A 24,527-nucleotide genomic window follows, 5' to 3' on the forward strand; every position below is an offset into this window, starting at 1 on the left:
GCTGCTTAACGAGGTTACAGGCTACAGTGCAACGGCATGGTGCCTCCTGCCACGCTTCCCGACGAGGCTTCACACCAGATTGAGGATAAGGTCAGTGCTGTTGTTCGTTTGCTTGCTCATGGGGGTTTTGGGGGGGTTTGGGGATTTTTTTTTTATCTAGGCAGCCAGCAGTAAACCGACTTCATGTTGTCGGCGTTACTGCTGCAGATCTAACAGTGCGACGGGCCGCTTGGGTTGTAGCTGGGATGGAAGTTGAGGTGATCGTAGGCGGTGATGAAGTTGTCCGGGCCGGTGACGTGGCTCTTCTCCAGGGCAGTGTTGAGCCCGTTATATCTGTACATGCCACACTGTGCCAGGGTGTTCGAAAAGGCGTGCGAGGTGACGTGGAAGGAGGTCTGCGAGAGCGAGAAAAGGAAGGGGAGGAAGGAGATGGCTTAAATCATAGAATCATAGAATCGTTCAGGTTGGAAAAGCCCTTTAAGATCATCCAGTCCAACCATTAACCTACGCTACCAAGTCCACACTAAACCAATCAAGGGTAGACTAGACTAAACCATGTCCCCAAGTGCCACCTCTGCCCGTTTTTTGAACACTTCCAGGGGTGGTGACTCCACCACCTCTCTGGGCAGCCTGTTCCAATGCTTGACCACCCTTTCCGTGAAGAAATTTTTCCTAATATCCAACCTAAACCTCTCCTGGCGCAGCTTGAGCCCATTTCCTCTCGTCCTATCGCTAACTCCGTGGGAGAATCAGTAGCACCTGCGACGCGCAGCAGCTTGGATGCAGCAATAAAGGCGCTCCGCCTTCGCGCGCTTCAGGGAGTTCATTGCCAGGGGATGGGTGCGGAGGCCAAAACTTGGAGGCTGAAGCCCGGGGGGTGCCTCCGAGCACCCCGCACCCCTACCTACCGGCACTTCGTGCACCGTGGGGGCTTGGCTGCCGTAGGCCTGGCTGGTGGTGCGGTACCGGGGGTGAGGCTCCGGCTTCCTGCGGGGGGGAGAACACGGGTGGGAGAGGGAGCTGCCGGGGGGGGGGCTCCGTGGGGCGGGGGCCGCGCTCGGCCGCAGCCCGGGGCCGCGCTCACCCGTAGCCGCGGAAGCAGGCGGGCTGCTGGAAGCGGCCGGGCAGGCCGGGGCTGGTGCGGTACCAGTCGCTGGTGCGGGGCCCGGGGCCGCCCGCAGCCTCCGGGCGGGACATGGCGGGCGGCAGCGGGGCCGCGCGTTGCCCGGCGACGCGACGCTGCGGGCGGGGAGCGATCGCTCCGAGCAACCGGACCGGCAGCCCCGCCCCGGGGGAGGGCGCAGGGGCGCGCAGGAAGCGGAAGGCAACGCCTGACCTTCCTCCTCCTCTCCTTCTCCTCCTCCTCTCCTTCTCCTCCTCCTCCTGCTCCAGCTCCTGCTCGCCCTCCGGCCGCCGGGCACGGAGCATGGCGGTGCCGCGGCTCCTGCGGGCAGGTGAGCGGGTCGTGCCCACCCCACCCCAGCCCACCCGAGCCCACCCCCCCCGTGTGACCCCCGTGTTTCTCTCCCCGCAGCAGCCCCGCGGCTCTACTGCAGCGTACCGGTACCGGCCCCGGCGGCCCGGCCCCGCGGTGAGTGCTGCCGTGCACCGGCCCCTTCCCCAGGGAAAGGGGGGTCCCCCGAGCCGGGCGATGGGCAATGGCCTCGCCGGTATCGCCCGGCCCTCGCTGCACTCAAGCAGCCGTGGGTGCATCAGGGCCCTTTCTCTCGTCCCGGCTCATCCCCTGCAAGCGCAGCAAGAGGGAGTAGTGATGGGTTTGTCTGGGTTTTTTTATTCCCTTCTCTCAGCCGAGGATGACAAGCTGCTGTCCCAGCCTCTCAACCACCCTGACTACTTCAACGTGAAGGAGCTCTTCTCCCTGAAAGATCTCTTTGATGCCCGCGTGCATTTGGGGCACAAAAAGGGATGTCGGCATAGGTGAGTGACCCCATTTTCTGATGTAACGCTTGTTGACATCAGGAGTGCTTTCCTAGACCACATCAGCCTCCACCAGATCAGTCTGGGGCTGGAACTGCCCACGCAGACCCACATTTCTGCCTGGGCACAGTTACTGCCCTGCAAAAGCGTGGGCACAGAGCAGGGTGTCAGACCTAGAATCACAGAATCGTTTAGGTTGGAAAAGACCTTTAAGATTATCCAGTCCAACCATTAACCTAACATTACCAAGTCCACACTAAACCAGTTAAGGGTAGACTAGACTAAACCATGTCCCAAAGTACCATGTCTACCTGTTTTTTGAACGCTTCCAGGGATGGTGACTCCCCCACCTCTCTGGGCAGCCTGTTCCAATGCTCGACTACCCTTTCTGAAGAAATTTTTCCTAATATCCAATCTAAACCTCCCCTGACGCAGCTTGAGGCCATTTCCTCTCGTCCTATCGCTAACTACTTGGGAGAAGAGACCAACACCCACCTCACTACAACCTCCTTTCAGGTAGTTGTAGAGAGCGATGAGGTCTCCCCTCAGCCTCCTCTTCTCCAGACTAAACAACCCCAGTTCCCTCAGCCGCTCCTCATCAGCCCTGTGCTCTAGACCCTTCACCAGCTTTGTTGCCCTTCTCTGGACACGCTCCAGCACCTCAATGTCTTTCTTATATTGAGGGGCCCAAAACTGGACACAGTATTCCAGGTGCGGCCTCACCAGCACCGAGTACAGGCGGACAATCACCTCCCTGCTCCTGCTGGCCACACTATTCCTGATGCAAGCCAGGATGCTGTTGGCCTTCTTGGCCACCCGGGCACACTGCTGGCTCATGTTCAGCCGGCTGTCAACCAGCACCCCCAGGTCCTGCACCTGCAGCCCCCTGAGCCCAGTTGGGACAGGCGTTCTCTGCAGGGAGCATCTCTGGTACCGTCTGGGAGTTGGGGTGTGAGAAGGTTTCTGTGGGGCTGCGCCGTGTTCAGAAACGCTACTCGATGCCTGTAGCACCCCGTCCCTATGTCCCCTTGTGTCGCCCTCCCTCTGTCCCCGCAGGTTCATGGAGCCCTACATCTTTGGCTGCCGCCTGGATCAGGACATCATCGACTTGGATCAGACGATGCAGCACCTTCAGCTGGCCCTCAACTTCACCGCCCACATCGCCTACCGCAAAGGCATCATCCTCTTCGTCAGCCGCAAGCGCCAGTTCTGCCACCTGGTCGAGAGCACGGCGCGGGAGTGTGGGGAGTACGCCCACACCCGCTACTGGCAGGGCGGCCTGCTCACCAATGCCCACATCCAGTTCGGGGCCGGCGTCCGCCTGCCCGACCTCCTCATCTTCCTCAGCAGCCTCAACAACGTCTTTGAGCCCCACGTGGCCATCCGGGATGCTGCCAAGATGAACATCCCCACAGTGGGGGTGGTGGACACGAACTGCAACCCCTGCTTGATCACCTACCCCATTCCCGGGAACGACGACAGCCCCACTGCCATGGAGCTCTACTGCAAGCTCTTCAGGATGACCATCATCCGTGCCAAGGACAAGAGGCGGCAGAGCGAGGTCTTCGACGAGCTGCGGAGCAAAGCGGAGGGCAATTAGAGCCCTAGGGACAGGCTCGGCCGTGCCCAGCGGCTCGGTGATGGGCGTCCTGCTCTGCTCCCGCAGGCGCTGACAGACTGACCCTGCACCCAGAGCACCAGCTTTTGGCAGAGCTGGGCCAGTTGTGGGAGCATCCCGCGGCGGTCACGGTTCCGGTGTATCTCTAGCTCAAAAAAAAAATTGTCCGGAACGATGCAAGGGGAGATGGAGCCAGGCCAGACCCAGCTCCTGTCCTTGTGTCCTGTTGCAAGAAGGTGCCTCTGTCCTGTGGCTGCCTTATTCCTGAGCTTGTGATCTCACCTGAAACCACTTGTATCTCGTGCCTCTTCCCAGCAGGACAAATAAAGGGCCCCGTGATCCTTTTTCTTTCTTTCCTTGTGAAATGGGAAGGTACGGGGGAGTCTCTGGCAAATGTCTGTGGTCATGGGATGGGGGGGTGAATGGGTGGAAGGGTGTTCCCAGCCTGGGGACCCGCGGGGTATTGCAGGCTGGGAGCAGGAGGGGTGCGAGTCTGGCCGGTGCATCACAGGCTTGGAGGGTCCCCGCTTCGTCCCAGGGTCCAACCTCTGCCACGGCCACAGGGAGCAGCGGGGGGCTCCAGCGTGCAGCAGAGAAAAGGGAAATCCGGCTCCTAAAATGCCTTGTGTCTCTGTGGGAGGGCTTAGGGCAGTCCTGCAGCGTTGAGGGGTCAGGCCCAGCGTGGGGAAGAGGTCTGGGCCAGGGCTCCCGGTCCCTGGCCCGGCCCCGTGTCCCTGCTCCCAGCACGGACCGTTCCCTGCTCTGAGTCCTCCCGCCCAGCAGGGGGGGCTCGCAGGAGCGAACGCGCTGCGCGGATTGTCCCCACGGCGCTTCCGCCCGCCCGCCCTATATAAGCGGAAGGCGGGCGCTCTCTCGTCCTTTCGGAGCGGCGGCCGGTGCGGTGAGCAGCGGGGCCCACCTCGCCCTCGGCCCCGCTCCGTCCCGGCGGGGTGAAGGGAGGGTCTCTGGTCCCCTCGGGGCGGTGGGCACTGTTCCTCCAGGCGGGCGAGGCCGCAGCCGGCCGGGGGGCGTTGGGTTTGGGGGTGGGGAGGGTCCCTCTCAGGCGGGGAGGCGTGTGCTGACCGCGGCCCTCGGGCGCGGGAAGCCGGTGCCGGCCGAGGAGGGTCCTCCTGGGCCCTCGGGCGGGCCCCGTGCCGCGCTGACCGCCGGCTGCTCTCCCCAGGTGCCCCTTGCCGCGCCATGTTGCGGCGAAGCTTCCTCAGGGCTTCGGGCGGCGGCTGTTGGGCGGCGGCGGCCGCTTCGGCTTCTGCTCTTCTCCCCCGTCGCTGAACAAGGGAAGGCTGCGGCGTGAGGACATGGCTGCGGAGCGGCAGGCCCCCCTGTGCAGGCGGCAGAGGAGGAGGAGGAAGGTGTGACTGGAGGTACGGGTGATTTCTCTGTCTAGCTGAGTGGGCTGCCTGCGTGTGAGGTGCTGGTCTTGCTGGTCTAGGTGACCCCCAGGAAAATCAGGCTCTTAGTCCCCAGGCTTGCCAGCTCCCCCTCCCCAGGTTTCTGGGCCTCGGACAAAATCTGCCCCACTCAGCCACATGGCCGGATACAGCCAGGAAGAGACCCGCAGCTCCCCTGGGCCCCATCCCGTGCTCTGTTTGCTCCAGGCACTGCTGTGTTCAGTGTACTTGTATCCATAGTATTATAATATACCCGGTATAGTATAGGAGTGTCCTAGGATTAAGGTAAACACAGCTGTGCTTCCATTGGAAGGAGGGGAGAAAGTTGAGGGCTGCCACCTTTTCAGGTTTTGAGGGAAACGTTTTTAAAGATTTGAGTAACTAAAGTGAACCTATTCAACAAACGATTTTTTTATTATTATTAATGTTTTAATATTCTGGTTTCTGTTAAGCGGTGCAGTTCACAGAGGAGGTTGTTACGCAGTCAGCTAAACACTTGTTCGTTATTAACTGCATTCTTTTCCTTTTCTTTTTATTTGTCTGTCTTCAGCCTGGCAGAAGACAAAGGGTAAAGTGAAAAAGATTGCACGGCTTGAAAAAATCAAGGGTAAGTGGTGCTTAACACAAAGGCCGCCCAAGTAAGTGGCAGCCATCTTGTTAACTCTCCGAGGGGTGTGTTACATTTCGTATCTACATGTGCACCAAACACCTTTGTAATACTACTTTCTGAGTAGGCGATATAATCTTGTTCTTACAAATACCTGTAACTATCACCTTTTTCAGTCTTTGTGGTTTTTTTTCTTTTTCAGCCTGCCACAGGCGTTGCAAAGGTGGCTGCTGTGGCACCTTTGTGTCATTAGGTGGCAGAGAGAGACAGGCTATGTTCTACGCTCTTTTGTTCTGCAACCAGTGAGCACTCAGAGTGATTGATAGCCTGACATTATTTATAAATGGGCTGGTTAATAGGAGACTTGAGAAACTAAGCCTTTCCTTTTTTTTTTTTTTTTTTTTTTTTTTTTTTTTAATTGCCTTAAATGTGAGATCTGTATGTTATAGAATAGAAAGGTGTTCTGTTTGACCTGTAGTGGATGTGCAGCAGAAAGGCTGTGCCTGGCTTTCTGACGATTTAGCCTTCAAAGTGGTAGGATTTAGCCTTCAGAATGGTAGGATTTAGTCTTCAAAATGGTAGGATCCTGTTGGTGCTTTGACTCGTGTTACGGAAGAATGAGTTGAAGTGATCTGTCTAAAGCCACGTGGCAAGCTGGTGACATCACTGGGAGCACATCCTGGGAGTCCTGTGCTGGCAGCCCTGACCCCATTACTATCTGAAAATAAAAATACGCCTGCACTATGCATTTATTTCTTTAGCTTCCCTCTCTTACCAGGCCTTTCACATTTGTGTCATCAGTGAAACAGTAAGCACATAACCAGGCTTTGAAGCATGTCTAAATATATAAAATAAACACTGTATATATTTTCCACTTTTTCAGAGAAAGCCGTGTGACATGGCAGAGCCAGGAGGTCTTCTCAAAGACCTGAGGTGAGCAGCCGTGGATGCGAGTTCCCCTGTTGAACAGCTCCATGCCCCAGCTCGTGTTGCAGATATGGCTGTAGTGCCATGTTTGTGTCATTAGGTGGCAGAGAGGAAAAGGCTACATCTTTGCTGGTGCTCTGAGACCCGTGAGCACTCAGGGATGAGCAACCTAACAGTTATTTCTTGCTTTTGCTTTTTCCCCCCCCCCCCCCCTTTAATGTTAATCTTAAATCATGAAGGATGGACAGCTGTGGACGGACAGGGCGCAGAAGCTAGCCCTGTCCTTCAGTGTGGCAGACAGTCATTCTCCTACTGAATACCTTGTTTATGTGACAGCTAAGAGATACAACTGATTTTTCTGCTATCAAGTTCTATGTTTTAGAAGTGAAACTTCTATGTTTTACTAACACGCGAACTGTGTTAAAAGCTAATTCAGGTTTCTTGTATATCACCTCTTTGTTGTGGAGGAATGGCAAACTCCAATATTCTTTATTCTGATAGTCCTGAGTCCTTGGACATTTGCTCTCCTGACATGTTAAAATCATTAGGGAGCAGAGATGAAGGGGCTTCCTGTGGCTGAAACTTGTAGCTGCTCAGAGATCGTATCTTGACATTGTTTCCATGCGTACCTCTTTATCCAGAGAGCCAGCGGAAGATGGAGCACAATTCCTTTGAAAAGCAGTTAAAATGATGCTGCTTTTAACTGTGTCAGGGGACGGCCCTTCCCTTTTTATTTTTTTTTCTTTTTTTGCAAGGACAAATAGAAGTGACAGCTCTGTTCTTGAATTCTGTTTTAGCCTTCAGCAATCCTTTGTGGCCTCCAAGACATCCTTGCTTGCTGCCTGTTCTGTCTGTGAAAGGGCACCTCTTGAGTTTTGCAGGGTTTAGCATTATGGGAGTGGAGGAGATGGAGGAAACAGGCACTTAAGTTTGTTGTTGCCAAAGTATTGGCATGATCTGGAAGCAGCTGGGTGTGGATTTAGCAGATGGAGAAAATTGCACCCTGTTCCCAACACTAATAAAACACTCGGCCAACATCTTGCCTTCCAAGGGTGTTGAGTAAGTTTGACCAGAAGGTGCAGTCAGCAGTCTTCTGAAACACAGCTTTATAATCACGCTTGCTTTAGGGGGGGCAGAGGGATGCGACCAAAACAAACAAAACCCCAACGTTCATTCCCCCAGAAAAACCAAACTGAAGATCTTTTTCCTTCTTACAGTTACTTTTGAGAACAGGACTGAATTCTGGAACTTGCTTCAGATGTTGAAGGTAGGTCATAAGTCATTTCTTGGAAATGTACTAAATCTCAGTGTGTTAGCAAAACAGAAGTCCTTGGGTTGGTACATCTTGTCCTTCTGACTTTTGTGGGAGATGGACAAATAAAAAAAAAAATTTAAAACGCTACTAGTGCATACTTGCAGAAAGAACGTAAAATTCAGTATTTTTCTGTATTTTTTGCTGACAAACCTCTACTTCAGGTGGAGCACTTTCAGGTTCCTCTGTTCTGCTAGTGCAGTAATTTTTGTAAGCAATCTTAAACACTTCTGATTAATTTTTTTTATTTCATTTCCTCAAACTGCCTTTCTCAGCTCCCAAAATGCATCCTTTTAAGGGCAGCTGTCAGTCAGAACAAGATACTTTTGTTGAGAGCTTACACTTTTACGTGTGTTAGGGTGCCCGAGATTATCAAAACAGGCTCTGGTGCAGTCTGACACAAAATGCTATTGAAAAAACATTTGTGTCAGTGATGTGCAAGATAATGAGATTGTGCCTTAGGCATGAGGAAGAAAGAAAATGATTGATTTCAGTGATCCAAGTAAAAAATTAATGCTAAAACCTGAAGTCTTTAACTTAAAGTCCTTCTAAACTAACTTTCAGTAAGTGCAGCAGTGGAATGCAAGACAAGATCTAGCTTCCTTGCACATCATGTTCTAGCTGGTAACGCAGCAGACAAAAAGCAAAAAAAAATACAATTGAGCACAGTGTGACTTTTTAGTTGGTTTCTGCTGTGTTTATGTGCTAGCATGGTGGCAAAGGAACTTGACCTCCAAGGCAGCGAGCTGCTAGGGAGCACAGGTATCAATATCTTAATAGCTCTGTGTGTCCCTGTCCTTTTTTGGGTGCTGTGGTGCATGCGAGCCTCTGCTGGGCTGGCATTATTAGAACAAGCGGTGAGAGAAGCTGCGTCTATGCATAGATAGCATTGTGAAACTCTGAGAGGCTTTGCAGTGACTAATAGCTTGACAGAATCTGGCAGTGCTAAATGGTGGAAAATGTCCTCATTAAATGGGCATTATGAGGGCCAAAGGTGCCATTAACCAAGCGGGTAGCTGCTGGCTGCAAAATGAGCCATTTAATTGGGAAAAGTCGCTGCCTACCAGCAGTGGCTTTGGAAAAGAATGCTAATAAGGTTGTTGGGGATATGGTTATGCAAAGAGGCATGCCTTAAGATGTGACTCTTCTATTTAAATTTCCTACTTCTTTTAACCCTGGAATCCATATTTGAGGTTTTTTTCTTCCGCCTTTACTCACATCAAGGGTCCTGTAGGGGTAGTGAGTGCCTAATGAGCCTCTCTTTAGAACTTTACTGTGCGAAGCATAGGATAGCTATTAAAATTTTCCTAATAGCATTTGCTGCTAACCATCCTCCCAAGACTGAGCAGCAATCCCAGGCTATGAATATTGCTTTACTGAAAGAACTGCCTGGCTTTCAGCTGTGGAAAAGCTTAATATTTTGTATTAAAGCAGTCTTGAGAGAAATTAAAAATCTTTCTGCACGCTAATTTAGCCCTTCGCCATTTAGAACTGGTAAATGTCATGGCTTTGAATGCTGGAATAAGCCCAGCTTTTCTTTCTTTGCACTATTAATAGCTTGCCTCTGCATTGAGGTTGGCAAGCTCACCTTTGATTTTTAGGGAGCCTAAGAGTGAAAGAGTAACCAAGAGCAGGCTCCAGCTATCGTGCTGTTTCCCAGACTCGCCAGAGTGCACTGTACCTAGCCAGAAGATTTTTTTTTTAAAAAAAAAAAAAAACAAACCTTTCTGATCTAGTGGCAAAGAATGTCTCCTAAATTAGTCTTATTAGTGCCATCTGCCTTCTGTCACAGCTTTAGGTCCTGATCCACACAAGTTTGCAGGCGCTCAGCGTCTACTGACTGCAGTGAATGCAGGCAGTGTGAGTTCAGGTGTTCCTGTGGTTCTGGACTGAAGTAAATTGCTTTCTGAAGTTTCCCTGTGAATCAGGAGAACTGAGCCCAGCTAGTGACTTCCCTAAAATTTGGTTTCATTTTATGAAGCCGCTTTATTTCCCTCTGGGATGTGAAAAATCTTTGGTCAGTCCCAAGACAAAAATCGGTTAGCTGAAAATGTTGCCTCTGAAATGAAAAGCAATTCTTTGTCCCGACAGTGCCTTATCTCAGATACTGCGCCATAGTGAACAGCAGGAGCCTGGGTGGTATGGATTAATTAGCTGCTTAGTATTGACATTTATTGCTAACTTGTGCTGGCTATATTTGAAGTTGTCTAACATCCTGGGCCTTTTTTTTTATTTGCAGATCATGCCTTGAGCGTTAGAATTTTTAGCAAACCTGGCTACAGCAAAAGAAATGGTTAGCAGTGGCTGCATTTGAAGATTCCGAAAAGTTGTTCTTCTCTCGTACGTGGGTTCGAGCACGCTACAGCCAGTGAGAGTGCATGCGGTGCTGCTTGTGGTTCTGAATGTTTGCTGCAACCTGTGTACACAAATGTCAGTTAAAAAAAAATTACAGTAATTCTGTCCAAGTGTCCTTTCTGCTTTTGCCGTACTCCTGTTGAATAGCCTAAGAGTTGTCATCTTGCCCTTCTCCCGGTCATCTCGGCTCGTACGCTGTTTTCACAGCCGTATTCTAAAGCACTGCTGTTTCAATCTGTTGTTTTCTCTACGTGGTTAAGAAGGATTTAAAAAAAAAAAATCCCAACTAAATAAAGATGCCACCTACAGTAAGTCTGAAATGATTATGCTGGTGTATTTGTAGTACCCCGAGTAATACTAATTTTTAACCATTCTAAGATTTAAGACTTTTTATTTGTGGCTATGAGAACTGGGATGCTTTTTTTTTTTTTTTTAACTTTAAACAATGAAAGGTAGAATTCTTGCTGCTTACCTCCATCCCCTTGTAGCACAACTCTACTATGCTGCTAAAGCAGCAGCATCTGGTGAGATCAGACTGTCAGTCCTAGTGTTCTGCCTCTTCCTCTTTTTCCAGCTCCTGCGGGAAATCTGGAGAAGGTATTATGAGCATAAAATACCTTTGCCTTTAGTCATTTTTCTCCCATATTGTAGTGTAGCTCATGAACCGTAAGCATGTGTCTGAAGACACTTGTGCTTTTTAGTAGCAATGAACAAAACGGGCTGTTCTGGGGGCGAGTCATAAGTGATTGCTGGAGTGGCCGCTGCCCTTACCGGGGCGTGCAGATCAGTAACGGGGCGATGTGGCCGTTCTTGTCGGAAGTGCTGTTTGAATAAAGCCGCCTCGGCTAGTTCTTTAAAGTACAGGGGCTGTTTTTCAACTTCATCTTTCATTGTAAAAGCTTAAAGAGATTCTGATATTTAAGGTTATGGGGATAAGCAAGGAACACGGTTGTTTTCCTCCACTTTTCTAGGTGCTTACCTGCTGCCTTAATACTGCTTTTGGGGAAGGGAGCCGTGGGGATTAAGTGTAGCGGGAATGCTGCTCGTCTGGACAAAATTTACTAGTAGATTTCGAACCCAGAGGGGAGGGTGAAAAATGGCTTTCCTGAAAATCTGAGGAGAGGACTTGGCATGGTTGTTAGGTTCCTTTTTCTAATAGCAAAAGAAAATTAATTTGTTGGAGCTGGTTGCCATGGGAATGCAGGACAATAGATGAGGGGCTGGGTGGCTGCATGGCGCCTCGTTACCGAATTCCAGCCATCCACCAACTGCTCCCAGAGCTGTGCCTGGAAGTGGGGCTGTGACCGTCTTTGCAGTGTTCGTACTGAATTACGGGTGACTCCAGTGGGCTGAGGATCCTTGCCACCCTTCAAACACAGAAACCTTCCAAATGCTCAGCCTTACCGTAGGTGAATTATGCTGGGAAGCCAGCTCCTCTGCAGGAGGCGAGCTGCACTGGCTCCCTGCTAGATTTAGAGCATTGTTGACACTGAAACGTTTCCTCCATAAATAATAGTGAGAGGTAATGATGATCCTATAGAACTAATAGAAGGAAATACTGATATCTCACCTCCAAAGGGCTCGTAAGTTTGCAGCCAAGACACTAGCGATTGCCTTCACAGGCTATATATACTGTCAGGCATATTTTTTTTTCTTTGTGATTATACTTTGGCTATACGCTCCACTTCACCAAGCAATTGTTGGCAAGAGCACTGGCATACGGTCCGTCAGCAGGAATAGGATTGTGCTGGGAACAGAGCAAGCTCGGGGGTGGTTTACATAAACTTCCTCTGCCCATAGTTCTAAAAGGTCGATAGAACTGAGCATTTAAAGGAAAACCGACTGTAGTTAGAGACCTGGCAGTATTTACACAGCCAATGTCTTGAAACCTGCTGAAAGCTTGCCTGGAAATTCATTTTAATCATGGGAGAAGCACTGGATTATTCTCGCATTAATCTTTAACCTCTGCAGTGCAAGCCCAGCTTAGTTTTAGGAGAATTAAACCGAGAGGTTGGCTTATCCCTGCACTGAGTATTGTGGGAAGCGACGCACGGAGCACATACGGTAACTGGTCAGGATTTTTCCTGTAGTAGCCCTTTTCCTTTAAGCTATTCTTGGCCTTAGATGCTTCCGAAGCCGACGCGTGAGAGGGAACGGCCTGTGCTGCCAATTTCAGACTGCAGGCAGGAGCAGCCGGGTGGGAGCCTCACGCAAGCCATCGCATCGCTGTGTGGGGTCAGGCACTTAAAAAAAGGAATGAAAGAATGGCCAGGACTCTCCACTGTGGAAAAGAGAGCTTATCTGCTCCCTAAGTTACAGCTGGATCTGGTGGCGGGTGACTCAGACACTTAAGAAGAGACTTTTGAATAGGGAATTCTACCTTTTTCTCCTTTTTAGATCACAAGCAAGCTGGTACTTAAAAGGCTGCTGTTTCGCTATTGATGTACTGGTGTGATTCACGTAAAAGCTATTTATTTACATCAGAGACGTTCATCAAAAGAAGATGTGACAAGTACAGCATGAATGATTCATTCTCATCTCTCTCTGCACTGCTTTCCTGTTAATCAAGAAACAGTTAGATGCGTCCAGCTGGGCTCCGCTTCCGTAGCGCTTTCCGTGTCATCTTCCTCCCCCAAGCCTGTTCAGCCCGGCTCCCAGTGTCCCAGCTCCGCAGCATGCGCTTGCCAACTGAATCGATGATCCTGCTGGGCGGTGGAAGTCATGATGCTTGGTTTTCCATGAAGGAGAAGGGGCTGCAGCTGTGCTGAACTCCCTGCGTAGGGTGTATTTTTTCCCGTGGGGGAGACGATGAAGAAACAGGCCTTCAACCCTTGGACTTTACTCCAAGATTGCAGATTCTAAACTCCAGGGCTGTGCTTCCCCCGTTAGGAATATTTGGTGTTCGAAATCTTCTTCCAGAGCAAGGTCTTGAGGTTGTTCAGCACGAGGGAGTGGTGCACTTCCATCTGGCTGGCCAGGCCGCTGAGGGTCATGCAAGTTCGGAGCTGTTTCTGCAGCTCTTCTTTCAGCTCTGGTGGCGCTCCGTACAGCAAGTAGTCCTGCAGCAACCCGCAGACCTTCGCCAGGTTGGGCTGCACCACGTCGCTTTTGCACTGCTTCATGAGTTTGTCACATGTCGCCATACAGTCCTTCCCGTAGGTGCAGTCCACGTTCTGCTCACAGTGACGTCCCTTGAGGAAACCTCTGATTGTCATCTCCGTTGCCACCTTCCGCAGGTTGACCATTTTGAAGTCGTATTTGTCGTTGTAGCCCACATTCTTCAAGCTGGTCTCGCAGATGTAGAAGTTCCCGTAGGTCCCATGGAATATCTCCTCCACGAACTCCAGAAGGCCGATGGCGATCTTCGCCCGCCGGGGCCACGCTGGTGCAAACCACTGGTGGATGATTTGGTGGATGACCGAAGGCAGCAGCGACTGGAGGAAGGGGGGGACATCCACTCCGTAGAGGGAGGTGTGGGGGATCTTCTCGGTGACGTAGAGGTCCCCGCAGTGCCCCAGCAGCTTGGAAGTGTGCTCTTTCTCGTGCAAGGAGAGCATGAGAAGAAACTCATTGAGCTGAAGTAGTGCCCAGATGGATTTGGCCTCTGCTAAAGACACTTTCCCATCCCGGTTCACGTCTGCCATGGTGATGATCCGGCTCACCAAGGCTGCAAGAGAAGGCTGATCTCCCAGGTTGGACTGTGAACAGAAGAAGTGCCATCAGACCCTTGCAGCTCTCTGTGTTCGGGCCTCGTATCGCAAAACCGAACTGGGGAAGCAAAGAACCGAGTTTGGGAGAGGAGGAAACGGCCACCGTGCTCAAGCAACTCCGGTGCCATGCCATAGTGTACGGTTGGACGGATTCAGCTCCGGCAGAATTTTACCAGCCTCGGGGCTGCTCTGGACCCGGGTGGGAGCAAGCTTTTGAGAGCAAAAGCTGGGCAGCGCCGCTGTCCCACCGCTGCAGCAGAAGCCCTGCGCAGGGGAACTGCTGCCGCGGTGCCAGCGCTGCCCCGGCCGCCCGTGGGCTTGCGAATAAGCTCTGCCCAGCACAGATGCCACCCGCAGCCGTGGTGCAGCGGCCTCCAGGGTTGCTGCTATTAAAATCTTGCAAATTAAAATCTTGCTATTAAAATCTTTGCTATTAAAATCTTGCAAATAAGAATTCCTGTGTGAGAACGGAGGGGGTTTTTTGGCTAAATCAGTGCTTGTTCTGCGGGGTGTGGTAAGGAGCCCTGCCCGGTGCCCAGCAGCTGATGGGAGCGCGTGGGCCAGAGGAGCTCTCGTTTAAGGAGAAGGAAAGACGCGTTCAGTCTTTCCGAATCGCAAGTGGCAGCCCAGGCCCGCAAGATCCCGGCGGGACCCTCCGCACTGACCTTTAGGAAGTTCAGGAGCATTTCTTTGAACTCATCCATCGATGTCCCTCGCGTCGGTTTGTCAAAGAGGACCACGTCCCTCCTGGGCACAGAGTCCGGGCGGCTGTCTGCCTTCAAGGCTTCTTCGATGCCACATTTGATGATCACCTCCCTCTCCCTCCAGAGCCCGCTGTAAACCTACAGCAAAGGAGAGGGGGGCAGCGTGGAGACAGGAGGAAAACAACAGCAAGTGCAGAGAACTGGCTTCTGGCTCAGGTCTGGTACCAGGGATGGGGTGAGGAGCAGACGTGCGGGTTGGGGGAAGAGGACGTGCCCCAGGTTTGGTGCTTGCACCCATCCCCTGCCGCGCGGTGGTTTCCCTGGCGGGCAGAGACCTACCTGCTGGGTGGGAGAGGAGGAGAGGCAGTGCTGGAAGAGGAGGCTGCGCTCCTCACACAGGTCTTTGCACGTGGAGCCAGAAATGATTCCTTTCTTGTACTGGTCGCACTGGGGAGGGGAAGGCAGAGAGAGGAGCTCAGCAGGGGCAGCTTCCCTGTTTGCCCAAAAAAGTCGGACGGATCCGGGCTCGGTCCCACAGCTTGTGATCTGGGGCTTCCCAAGCACGCGAGCTGGGGGCGTGAGCCCTCCCGTGCTGCCGCCAGCCCTGCGCCCGTCACCTGCTGTGCCCAAACTCCTCACCCCCCGCACCGCTCCTACAGCAGGGCCAGGGCCAGCACTTTGGGTTTTTTCCAATTTACCGTGTGTACGTGACAGCATCATCAATGCCATCGCGTCCCCAGTGAGCCTGTTTCCTCTGTGTTCATGCGAGTCTCTTATACGAGGGAAAAACACCCCTTAGAAGAGGCACATCGGATTGCAAAGCCACCCAGGCTGTTGGGAGGCAAGAACAGCATCTCCAGCTGCCAACAATTTCTTTCTTTCCTGGGATTTTGAGGTTCTTGAGCACGGAGGGGCTGCTCGGGGTCACCACCCCAACATCACTTTGGCCTTGCATTTGGCCACCTTGCGAGGTGCCACCAGCCATGGGGGACCCCGGCCGTGCTGGCACGGCACGCAGGTGGCTTCGGGCGACGTCTGCAGCCTGGCAGCCATTTCGGCCAGGTCAGCGTTTCTGGGAGGGAGGGGAGCGCCTTGTGCTCCGACTTTTGTCAGGGAGATGTAGTGCTGGTTGCTCAGAGTCCAGCCCCTTCCATCACCCCCAACTCCCCGCTCTCTCTTCCAAAGAAATCCCAGCCCAAAATCTGCTCTGCTCTAAGACCCAGAGATTTCTACCAGCCCCAGAGCATGGACTTTAATGCGGGAGATGCGGGGAGAGGAGCGCGTAGGCACACCTGGGGCTGAGCCCTGGCCAAACGGGCAGAGCACCCTTTGGGGTGGCTCCGTGCCTTGGGGTGGGCTGGCAGGGACCCCCGCGCTGCCGGAGGGACCGTGGGGGTGCTCCCGGGTGCTCCCGCTGCGAGTCCAGGGGGATAGGGGAGCTGCCAGGGCTGGAGGAGAGGGCAGCATGGAGCTGGGTGAGGATGAGGATGCACAGGCTCAGGCCGCTCAGCAGAGCAGCAGCCCCTGCTGTGAAACGGGCTGGTCCTGGTCCCGGCGGCGGTGGGGACAGGGACAGATGGTGGCTCTGATCCGCGAGCTGGGTCCGGAGCCGAAGGCATCCCTGGGCAGGAGCGGCTGCAGCTCTGCAGCGAGGGCACAACAGCCTCAGGGCTGGAAGCAGGAGCTGCAGAAATTCACGGCATCTTTTCCCTCTTTTTTTCAGCCCGACATGGAGGATGGGACTTAACCCTTAGACCCGCTCACAGGGGACACGGCCAGACACGGTGTCTTAAACCCCAAGCTCAGAGCAGGAATTAGCACCCGAGACCCTGTGGTCAGAGTCATGCAGAAAAATCAAATTAAATGATCGTCACTGTTGTTATGGCAATTCCTGCCTCCCTTCTCTGCTGAAGGATTGATGAACGAGGCGTTTTCAGCCAGAGCCTGGCATCCCCCTCCTCGCCTGGGCTGGGCGGGCGACCTGCTCTCCCCTGCCATGGGGCACCCACAGCAGTCCCGGGGGGGCCCCGCGTGGCTGCCGGCCCCGGGGATGCTGCGGGGAGCAGCCTGCACCCCACTGCAATCCCCAGGCAGGGGCAAAATGCACCAAGCCAAGCTCCCGCGAGGGGTCTGCTCGTCATGCAGGCTGGTGCTTTCTTCAGGGCACGTCAGGAGTTACAGAGAAGTACCCGCGGACTGGCTGCTTCCCTTTTTTCTCCGGCTCTGCGGAGCTCGGGGGGGGCTGGTGCGATGCTCTCCCTGCCCGCTGATCCTGCTCTGACATTGCAACTTCATCTCCACAGACATTAATCTGCCCACGTCTGCCCTGCCCTGCTTCCCTCCGACATGTCATTAAATTGTTTCGCCATCGCCCTGGCAGGATAAGGTCACCTCTCCTGCTCCAAGCTCCATGTGATGCCGGGGACAGTGCTGGGAAAGCAGCTGCCGGGAGGGCTCCTCGGCCCCGCTCTCATGCCGGATGCTACCCCAGCGTTGCCCACCCGGCTGCAAAGGGCTTGGGGGGGGCTGGAAATGGGGGTCCCGCAGCCCCGCTCACCCCGGCACCCCAAACCGGGACCAGCGTGGCCACGGGGGCTGCTGGCTGCCACTCACAATTATCATCCGGCAGACGTGGCCGCGGCAGAGCTCGGAGTAGGACGAGTAATGCATGTATGCCACCCAGCTGCCCACGAAGATGCCCAGCCACACCACCAGCAGGTATTTCACCTTGATGCCCGGGAGGCGACTCTGGAAGGAAAAGAAAATGCTGGTGAAGGCCGGGGCTCCGCACGGGTCGGCAGTGGCTGGACAAAGACAACTTCTCCTATGCAAACCAACCTGAGCATCGCTGAAACCTTCAGCCTTTTTTTTATATATATATATATATATATATTCACCAGTCTATTATGCAACTCCTGCTGCAAGTAGGTCACTTAAAATTCCCTAAAAGCAGGGGGATTACAGCGCTGGGCTGTGAGGAGCTGGCTGCCAGGCATCCCCGCGCCCGGGAGCCGCAGCAGCATCCGCCCGCTCTCCTGCCAGCGCGAGGGCAGAGCCCGCTGCCCTCTGCAAGCCCGGGGTGCAGCGTCAGGGCTGCCAGAGGCTCTGCTCCCACCTGGGGGGACCCTTCCCAGCAGACCCCCACCCCCCCTCGCAAAGCCCCACGGGCACGGCACCCGCGTGGGAGCGGGCGAGTAACAAAGCTGGAAGCGCGTGGATGATACTCCGTGCGAACGTCTGGGAAGCTCGCAGCATGATTTTCTTTTCCGGGCTTCGTTTCTTCCCCTCTGCTCCCGGAGCAGCAGCGCTGCTGCCATCTGGCCTCCCCGCAATATGGGTTGTTTACCTGACCCGTGTAACGCAGCGCAGATCCCCAGCCGTTCCCAAGGGCAGGGAATTAATCCTTGCGTCAAACACCCCGCTCCCTCCGGTTTCTATAGGTAATTCCTGCTTCACGCCACGCCAAGCGAGCCCTTGGCCGGTGGCCACCTCCAAACCCTCCTCTCTCCTTGCACCGCATCAGCTGGCGAGACCACGACGCTGCTGCTGGGATAGGGCTGGATCCGAGCGGATGCGGCGCCGTTGCAACCTGCCAGGGATCCTCGCTTGGGTCTCGTAGCCCAAAACCGCTCCCACCTCCAAAATGCCACCTCCCTGGCCCCTTGCCGAGTGCTGTAACCCCACGGCAGTGACCGGAGGCGGTGGAGCTCCTGCCCTCCTGCCACACCGGCTGCAGCCAGCAGCTGGGCTCGCCCCAGCCCCGATGAACGGGCTTTGCAGGAATCGGCAGGTGAGGGTGAAAGCAGGCGGGTCTGCCTCGAGATCGCGGCGTCTCGGCAGGTTAATTGGAAATGCCGAAGTGTGAAGCGGGCCACGATGCCCGGGTTTGCCCATCGAGCAGCGGCACCGCTCGTTAACGCCTGTTAAAGAGAACCCGACCGCGGCGAGGACTTGGCAAAGACAAAGGATGGGTGGCTGCTCCTGCGAGCTGAAAACCAGCTCGAGTCCCTGAAGTCAGACATATACACCACTGTGACCCGTGAGATCCTCCCCAACGCAGCAGCCCCCCCAAAAATTCCCCAGCAGTGGGTACGTGGCCCCTCAGCCCCCCTGCCCTCAGCAAAGGGGCCCTTTCCACAGACATCCCGCTAGAGACGCGTCTCGGGGCGGCAAAGCCCTGGCAGGGCCAAAATGTCCCTTTTTGCTTATTCAGACCTAGAATCCATCACGCTTCCGGGGCAGAAGGGGGGGGTCAGGACTGCGACCTGAGCATGGGGAGCGCTGGCTTCATCATCCCCTAAATGGTGGAAAGGAACATGGAGGTGGGGGATGCACTGCTACAAGAGGTTCCGCCGATAATATTTTGGATTCGTAGCTGGTGCTAAGGTTTGCTCCAGGGGCTCGGTCTCAAAGCAGAGGGGCTTCCCTGCCCGCTGCCTTCTTCCCTGCCTGCTGCCTTCCCTGCCCGCCGCCTTCCCTGCCCGCCGCCTTGGCTGGCAGCCTGCGCCAAAGGGTGTTACCCTTCGCTTGTGTTAGTTTTAGGGTGACTCTGGGGGACCTGGAAGTGACTTTGGGCCGGAGCTGACTCCAAAGGCACAACAGACGCAGCATCACAAAACCCTGCTCCGTCCCCGCTGCTCAGCGCCCTGGGAACGCGGGGGGTTGTTTTACGGTGGGGTCCCCGCGGTGGGGACCGCGCCAGGGCCAGCGTGCTCCCAGGGGCAGCTTGGGGTGGCTGCCACCTCCCCTTCCACGGGGTATCCGTGCAGGCGATGCCCAGCTCCCACCCACCCCCACCCCGCATCCCGCTTCACCCTCCCTGCCAGACACCGGCCCCAGCCCCTGCCCACCAACCCGGCCCCACGCGACCGCTCCTGGCACCCAAAGGCCCAAATCCCCTGGGAGCGGAGCCACAGCACCCATCCAGCTCTCAACTGTCCTGGGGACCCACAGAGGCACCCCTCAACGCTCCCCGCAGCCGCGCAGCCCTCCCCATGCCCAGGGCTTTGCCCCAGCTCTGCGCCCACCTCCCGCCAGCATCCTCTGCCCACCAAATACCCCCTCCCGTGTCCCGCTTTCTCCCCTCCGGCGGGATAACCTCTTTGCTCCAGGACCTTCGCCGGAGTCAGGGTTTCTCATCCCACGGCTGCAGAGAAAACACCCAGGCCAGCATCCCCAGCTCCATCACCACCCGGAGCGCTGAGACGGGTCCCCAGTCCTGTCCATCCCCCCCCGCCCCAGCAGCTCAGGGATGGGAGAAGGGGAAAAAAAAAAAAAAAAAAAAAAAAAGGAAGAGAGGGAAGGAGTCATCCCTGCCCTGCACTGCTGCATCGGCTGCTTCACTCAGGGATGCGGGCTGATGGATGGGCTGCCCGGCGCTCCACGGCCGGTGCGGCTCCCCCAGCACCGCGGAGCGCAGCGCGGGTTATGCAAGGGCCTGCGGCTGCCGGTGCCGGTACCGGTGCCCCCGCTCCCTGTCCTGCTCCCCCCGGCACCGATCTTGCTCCCACCGGTGCCGGTCCCCGGCCCCTTGCACCGGCGGGCGGGGGGCACCGCGGCAGAGCGTCCCTTTGTGCAGGGCCGGTGCCGGCATGCGGGGACGGGCATCCCCGAGCTCCCCCCCGCCCCGGGCCGCCGCATCCCGCCCCCCCCCCCCCCCGGTACCTGCAGGCCCTTGGAGAAGGGGCAGAACAGCACCAGATGCACCAGCCGCCGGATCCTCCGCATGCTGCGGGCGCCCCGCGGCCGCGGGCCTCAGGCTCCGGGGGGCATGGCCAGGGCGGCCGCGGCCCCCGCCTCGCCGCCCGAGGGGGGTCCGGGGAGGGGTCCGGGGGGGGCCGAGCCGCCCGCCCGCACCGCCGCAGCGCGCCCGGCCCGGCCCGGCGGGGCTCAGCGCGGCTCCGCCCGGCTCCGGGAGGCGGGGGGCGGCGCACGCAGCTCGGCCCCGCCGCGGCTCGGGGAGGCGGGGGGCGGCCGCCCCGCTCGGCTCGGCCCGGCTCGGCTCGGCCCCGCGGCACCGGCACGCAGCCCAGCGGCCCCGGGGCCCGCGGGGGTCGCAGCCACCCCCGGGTCAACCCAACCCCTTGGGGTCTGCATCTGGGGGTGCCACCCGGGAATCCCGCCCCACCCCACAGCCCCGGGGTCCCACGCAGGGTCCCCCAGCCCGAGGGTCCCACCCACCCCGGGTCAACCCAACCCCTTGGGCTCCACATCTGGGGGTCGCACCCGGGGGTCCCACCCGGGAATCCCACCCCCAGGCTCACCCCACAGCCCCGGGGTCCCACGCAGGGTCCCACCCACCCTGGGTCAACCCAACCCCTTGGGATCCACATCTGGGGGTCCCACCCAGCCTGGAGGTGCTACCCAGGAATCCCACCCCCAGGCTCACCCCACAGCACCAGGGTCCCACGCAGGGTCCCCCAGCCCAGGGGTCCCACCCACCCCGGCTCAACCCAACCCCTTGGGCTCCACATCTGGGGGTCTCACCCGGAGGCCCCACACCACAGCCTGGGGGTCCCACCCGGGAATCACCCCCAGGCTCACCCCACAGCCCTGGGGTCTCACGCAGGGTCCCCCAGCCTGGGGGTCCCACCCACCCCGGGTCAACCCAACCCCTTGGGCTCCACATCTGGGGGTCCCACCCAGCCCAGAGGTGCCACCCAGGAATCCCACCCCCACGCTCACCCCACAGCCCCGGGGTCCCACGCAGGGTCCCCCAGCCCGGGGGTCCCACCCACCCCGGCTCAACCCAACCCCTTGGGCTCCACATCTGGGGGTCGCACCCGGGGGTCCCACCCGGGAATCCCACCCCCAGGCTCACCCCACAGCCCCAGGGTCTCAGGCAGGGTCCCACCCACCCCGGGTCAACCCAACCCCTTGGGCTCCACATCTGGGGGTCTCACCCCGGGGTCCCACACCACAGCCTGGGGGTCCCACCCGGGAATCACCCCCAGGCTCACCCCACAGCCCCAGGGTACCATGCAGGATCCCCCAGCCTGGGGGTCCCACCTGGCAATCCCACTCCCAGACTCACCCCACAGTCCAGGAGTCCTGTGCAGGGTCCCACAGCTCAGGGGTCCCAGCCAGCCGGAGATCCCACCCCCAGGCTAACCCCACAGCCCCGGGGTCCCACACAGGGTCCCACCCACCCCGGGTCAACCCAACCCTTTGGGGTCTACAACTGGGGATCCCACCCAGCTGGGGATCCCACCCAGGAATCCCAACCCCAGGCTCACTCCACAGCCCCGGGGTCCCACGCGGGGTCCCATGCAGGGTCCCACAGCCTGGGGGTCACAGCCAGTCGGGGATCCCACCCCCAGGCTCACCCTACACCCCGGGGTCCCACGCAGGGTCCCACAGACCCTGGGCCAACCCAACCCCTGGGCTCCACATCTGGGGTCCCAGCTGGGGGTCCTACCCCACAGGCCATGGGTCCCACCCAGCTGGGGATCCCACCCAGCAATCCCACCCCCAGGCTCACCCCACAGCCCGGGGTTCCCACGGGGGTCCCACCCAACCCTGGGTCAACCCAATCCCTTGGGCTCTACATCTGGGGGTCCCTGCTGGGGGTCCCACCCCACAGGCCACGGGTCCCACCCAGCCAGGGATCCCACCTGGGAATCCCACCCCCACACTCCTTGCGGGGGTCCCACCCAACCCTGGGTCAACCCCAACCCCTTGGGATCTACATCTGGGGGTCCCACCCCACAGCCCGGGGGTCCCACCCAGCTGGGGATCCCACCCAGGAATCCCACCCCCAGGCTCACCCCACAGCCCCAGGGTCCCACACAGGGTCCCCCAGCGCCGTGGGTGACCCTGGCACAGGGGGGTTCATGGAGACGCTGAGCCCCCAGCACTCACAGCAGCTCAGGTTTTATTTAAAGCTATTTTCGGGTGGCAGCCTGGAAGAGCCCTCCCAGCCTGCAGCGGGTAACCTGCGAGCATGGCCGGGGGGGGCTGCATCCCCCCCCCAGGGCTGCAGCCGGCCATCGCCCCTGCTCCTTCGCCTCCTCGCTGTCTCCCGTCTGAATCTGAAAACCACGCAGCGGCAGCAGCGCCTGCCCTCCCTGTTTGCATCGCGTCTGGGGAGGGAAACCTCGAGGCAAGACAGGGGCTGCTTTGTGCCAGGCAGCGAGCAGACAGGCCAGGGATGGCCTCGCGCCCGGGGGGGCTGCGGTGTGCACGGGCAGGCTAGAGCGAGGCGGGAAAGAGACTCAAAAATATGATGGAAAATGGTCTGGGAGGCTCGGTCACGAGGCCCTGGTTCAGCTAATTCCTCGCTCGCTATTAGTAACTTCAGGTTATCCATTTGTCGGCTTTTCGTGGTTCAAACTGCTTCTTTCCATCTGAATTTGGCTCAAAATGACCTTCGAGAACAAGCCGGTCGCTTCGTACCCAGTGGTTCCTACTCCGTGTCAAGCACCGTGTGCCCGGGCACGAACCAGCCAAAGCCTGCGCTGGCCCAATCTCATCAGCGGTGATAAATAACGAGCACCGCAACAAAACCGAACTGAAACACCCCAAATCCTGCAGCTCGTTTGCTGCCGCCTTTTACCCGCGAGGAGATCCCTGCTGCTCTCAGGCTGTGCAAAGCCAGTGCAGCGCCCTGACCTCCGCGCTCGCCTCCGAACGAGCAGACGTTGCCCACGGCGTTGCTTCTGCAACGGGGCCGGGTTAACGTTGCCTCGTCTGCCTGCAGCTCTTGTTCGTGCAGGTTTTTATGTCCTGCTGAAGCCGGGATGGTTCTCTGGAGCTTACACAGCTTATTTTTAGTTTTAATTAGCCCAGTAAAAGAAAGAGCCTCTGTGATTTTTTTTTTTTTTTTTTTTTTTTTTTTTTTTTTTTTTTACCAGTGGGGTTGGTAATTTGGAAAACAGCAGGGACAGGAAGATGCATCGCTTGGGTGCCCGGTAGCTGAGCCAGCTGTGAGGATGAGGAGGGTCCCGGTGCTGCAACGTGCTGCTTTCCTTTGCAGCTACGGGGAAACAGCTCTTCTACTCAAGCACTAATACATTCCTTATATCCCTCGTAGCCTGAAGATGGTTATTTTCACGCTCGCCTGAGCCTTCCTCAGCGTGATTTGTCTCCCAGCACCCTCGGTGCCGTCTGGGGAGGCTGAGCAGCGGCAGGCAGCTTTCCTGCCCTGCCCGCCCTGCGCCCCTCACCCCCGCCCCGGCTCCTGCCTGCTGAGGATTTAGGATTCAGCACAGAGATGCCTTTTGGTGTTTGTCCTGCCCTGCAGTGAAGTCCCCTCTGTGCCCGTGGCACAAAGTCGCTCCGGCTGCCTGGGCCCCGCAGCACCCCATGTGCAGCGCAGCCCGGCTCACCCTCCCGCTGCACCTCCCTGCGCCTCCAGCCCTGATTTCGGGAGCCGAGCACGGTGCACACAGGCAGAGCGAAACCCTCGTCGGAGATGGGAAGCAACACGCTTGGGCCAAAGCTGAGAGAGGCTTGAAATGCCACAGATCTCTGCTGCGGGGCTTTGCAATGTTCCGGGGTGGATTGTCCGGAGAATCTAATTAGGAATGAGCAGACCTTCCCAAGCTGTAATACGCCAAGTAATTAAGTGATTAGTATTGATCGTTGGAATGCCTAATGAGCAGTTATCACTGAATGATTAATTAATCCAATCAAAAGAGTAATAAAAATCCTGCAGGTGCGATTATATCTTATATTCAATGCGGAAGGGCAGGGGGATCTCTCCCCACGGTGCCCGTCTCCCGTTTATACCCCAGGTACGTGGAGGACCTGGCACCGGAGACGCCCGTTTTGCCGCCTGGATCCCACAGCCTGGGCTGCCCCTGTGCAAGGGGGCTCTCCCCTCCCCCAAAATCCCCTGGCACTGCCAGGCCGGGCTCCCGGCAGCATGCAGGCATCCGGAGCTGCTCCGCGTGGCATGGAGGTGGGGAAGGAGGTCCCCCAGGAGCTATCAGCATCCAAAAGATGCC

The 24,527-nt window shown here is 56.7% G+C and overlaps 3 protein-coding genes, 1 long non-coding RNA gene and 2 other non-coding genes across 7 annotated transcripts; 4 read left to right on the top strand and 2 right to left on the bottom strand.

Moving 5' to 3' along the window:
• Positions 1-209: 209 nt before the first annotated feature.
• PIERCE1 (piercer of microtubule wall 1) lies at positions 210-1,197 on the bottom strand. The gene is made up of 3 exons (XM_075717045.1): positions 1,085-1,197; positions 909-987; positions 210-395 (listed from the first exon to the last, which is right to left on the bottom strand). Exons 1-3 carry the CDS (start codon positions 1,195-1,197, stop codon positions 210-212), a joined length of 378 nt encoding a protein of 125 aa, XP_075573160.1.
• A 229-nt stretch (positions 1,198-1,426) lies between these two features.
• Positions 1,427-3,900, top strand: MRPS2 (mitochondrial ribosomal protein S2). Its single transcript, XM_075716795.1, has 4 exons — positions 1,427-1,454; positions 1,535-1,591; positions 1,809-1,938; positions 2,995-3,900. Exons 1-4 carry the CDS (start codon positions 1,427-1,429, stop codon positions 3,536-3,538), a joined length of 759 nt encoding a protein of 252 aa, XP_075572910.1. The 3' UTR covers positions 3,539-3,900.
• Positions 3,901-4,771: 871 nt separating this feature from the next.
• On the top strand, positions 4,772-13,035 carry LOC142594266 (uncharacterized). 2 transcript variants are annotated; one of them, XR_012831292.1, is made up of 6 exons: positions 4,772-4,938; positions 5,516-5,572; positions 6,456-6,505; positions 7,717-7,766; positions 10,051-10,241; positions 12,564-13,035. It is a non-coding gene; the product is annotated as an uncharacterized LOC142594266 (long non-coding RNA). The 2 variants fall into 2 exon arrangements; XR_012831291.1 differs by lacking the exon at positions 12,564-13,035 and having other exon boundaries at positions 10,051-10,574.
• On the top strand, positions 5,775-5,907 carry LOC142594382 (small nucleolar RNA SNORA17). The gene has a single exon (XR_012831376.1). It is a non-coding gene; the product is annotated as a small nucleolar RNA SNORA17 (small nucleolar RNA).
• LOC142594383 (small nucleolar RNA SNORA17) lies at positions 6,546-6,676 on the top strand. Its single transcript, XR_012831377.1, has one exon. It is a non-coding gene; the product is annotated as a small nucleolar RNA SNORA17 (small nucleolar RNA).
• Positions 13,036-20,307, bottom strand: DIPK1B (divergent protein kinase domain 1B). Its single transcript, XM_075716178.1, has 5 exons — positions 20,245-20,307; positions 17,194-17,328; positions 14,920-15,027; positions 14,542-14,718; positions 13,036-13,864 (listed from the first exon to the last, which is right to left on the bottom strand). Exons 1-5 carry the CDS (start codon positions 20,305-20,307, stop codon positions 13,052-13,054), a joined length of 1,296 nt encoding a protein of 431 aa, XP_075572293.1. The 3' UTR covers positions 13,036-13,051.
• Between the last annotated feature and the right edge of the window lie 4,220 nt (positions 20,308-24,527).

The sequence above is a fragment of the Pelecanus crispus genome, chromosome 9 (genome assembly GCF_030463565.1).
Source record: "Pelecanus crispus isolate bPelCri1 chromosome 9, bPelCri1.pri, whole genome shotgun sequence".
Taxonomy (NCBI): domain Eukaryota; kingdom Metazoa; phylum Chordata; class Aves; order Pelecaniformes; family Pelecanidae; genus Pelecanus; species Pelecanus crispus.

What these genes read in the sequence shown, in the direction of transcription:
- MRPS2 (XM_075716795.1), top strand. Translation starts at nt 1,427, where the DNA reads ATGGCGGTGCCGCGGCTCCTGCGGGCAG. An exon ending in CCCGGCGGCCCGGCCCCGCG is followed by an intron (nt 1,592 to 1,808) that starts GTGAGTGCTGCC and finishes CCCTTCTCTCAG; the next exon opens with CCGAGGATGACAAGCTGCTG. An exon ending in AAAAAGGGATGTCGGCATAG is followed by an intron (nt 1,939 to 2,994) that starts GTGAGTGACCCC and finishes CTGTCCCCGCAG; the next exon opens with GTTCATGGAGCCCTACATCT.
- PIERCE1 (XM_075717045.1), bottom strand. Translation starts at nt 1,197, where the DNA reads ATGTCCCGCCCGGAGGCTGCGGGCGGCCCCGGGCCCCGCACCAGCGAC. An exon ending in GCCTGCTTCCGCGGCTACGG is followed by an intron (nt 988 to 1,084) that starts GTGAGCGCGGCC and finishes TCCCCCCCGCAG; the next exon opens with GAAGCCGGAGCCTCACCCCC. An exon ending in CCACGGTGCACGAAGTGCCG is followed by an intron (nt 396 to 908) that starts GTAGGTAGGGGT and finishes TCGCTCTCGCAG; the next exon opens with ACCTCCTTCCACGTCACCTC.
- DIPK1B (XM_075716178.1), bottom strand. Translation starts at nt 20,307, where the DNA reads ATGCGGAGGATCCGGCGGCTGGTGCATCTGGTGCTGTTCTGCCCCTTC. An exon ending in ACGTCTGCCGGATGATAATT is followed by an intron (nt 15,028 to 17,193) that starts GTGAGTGGCAGC and finishes TCCCCTCCCCAG; the next exon opens with TGCGACCAGTACAAGAAAGG. An exon ending in CCTCCTCTCCCACCCAGCAG is followed by an intron (nt 14,719 to 14,919) that starts GTAGGTCTCTGC and finishes CCTTTGCTGTAG; the next exon opens with GTTTACAGCGGGCTCTGGAG.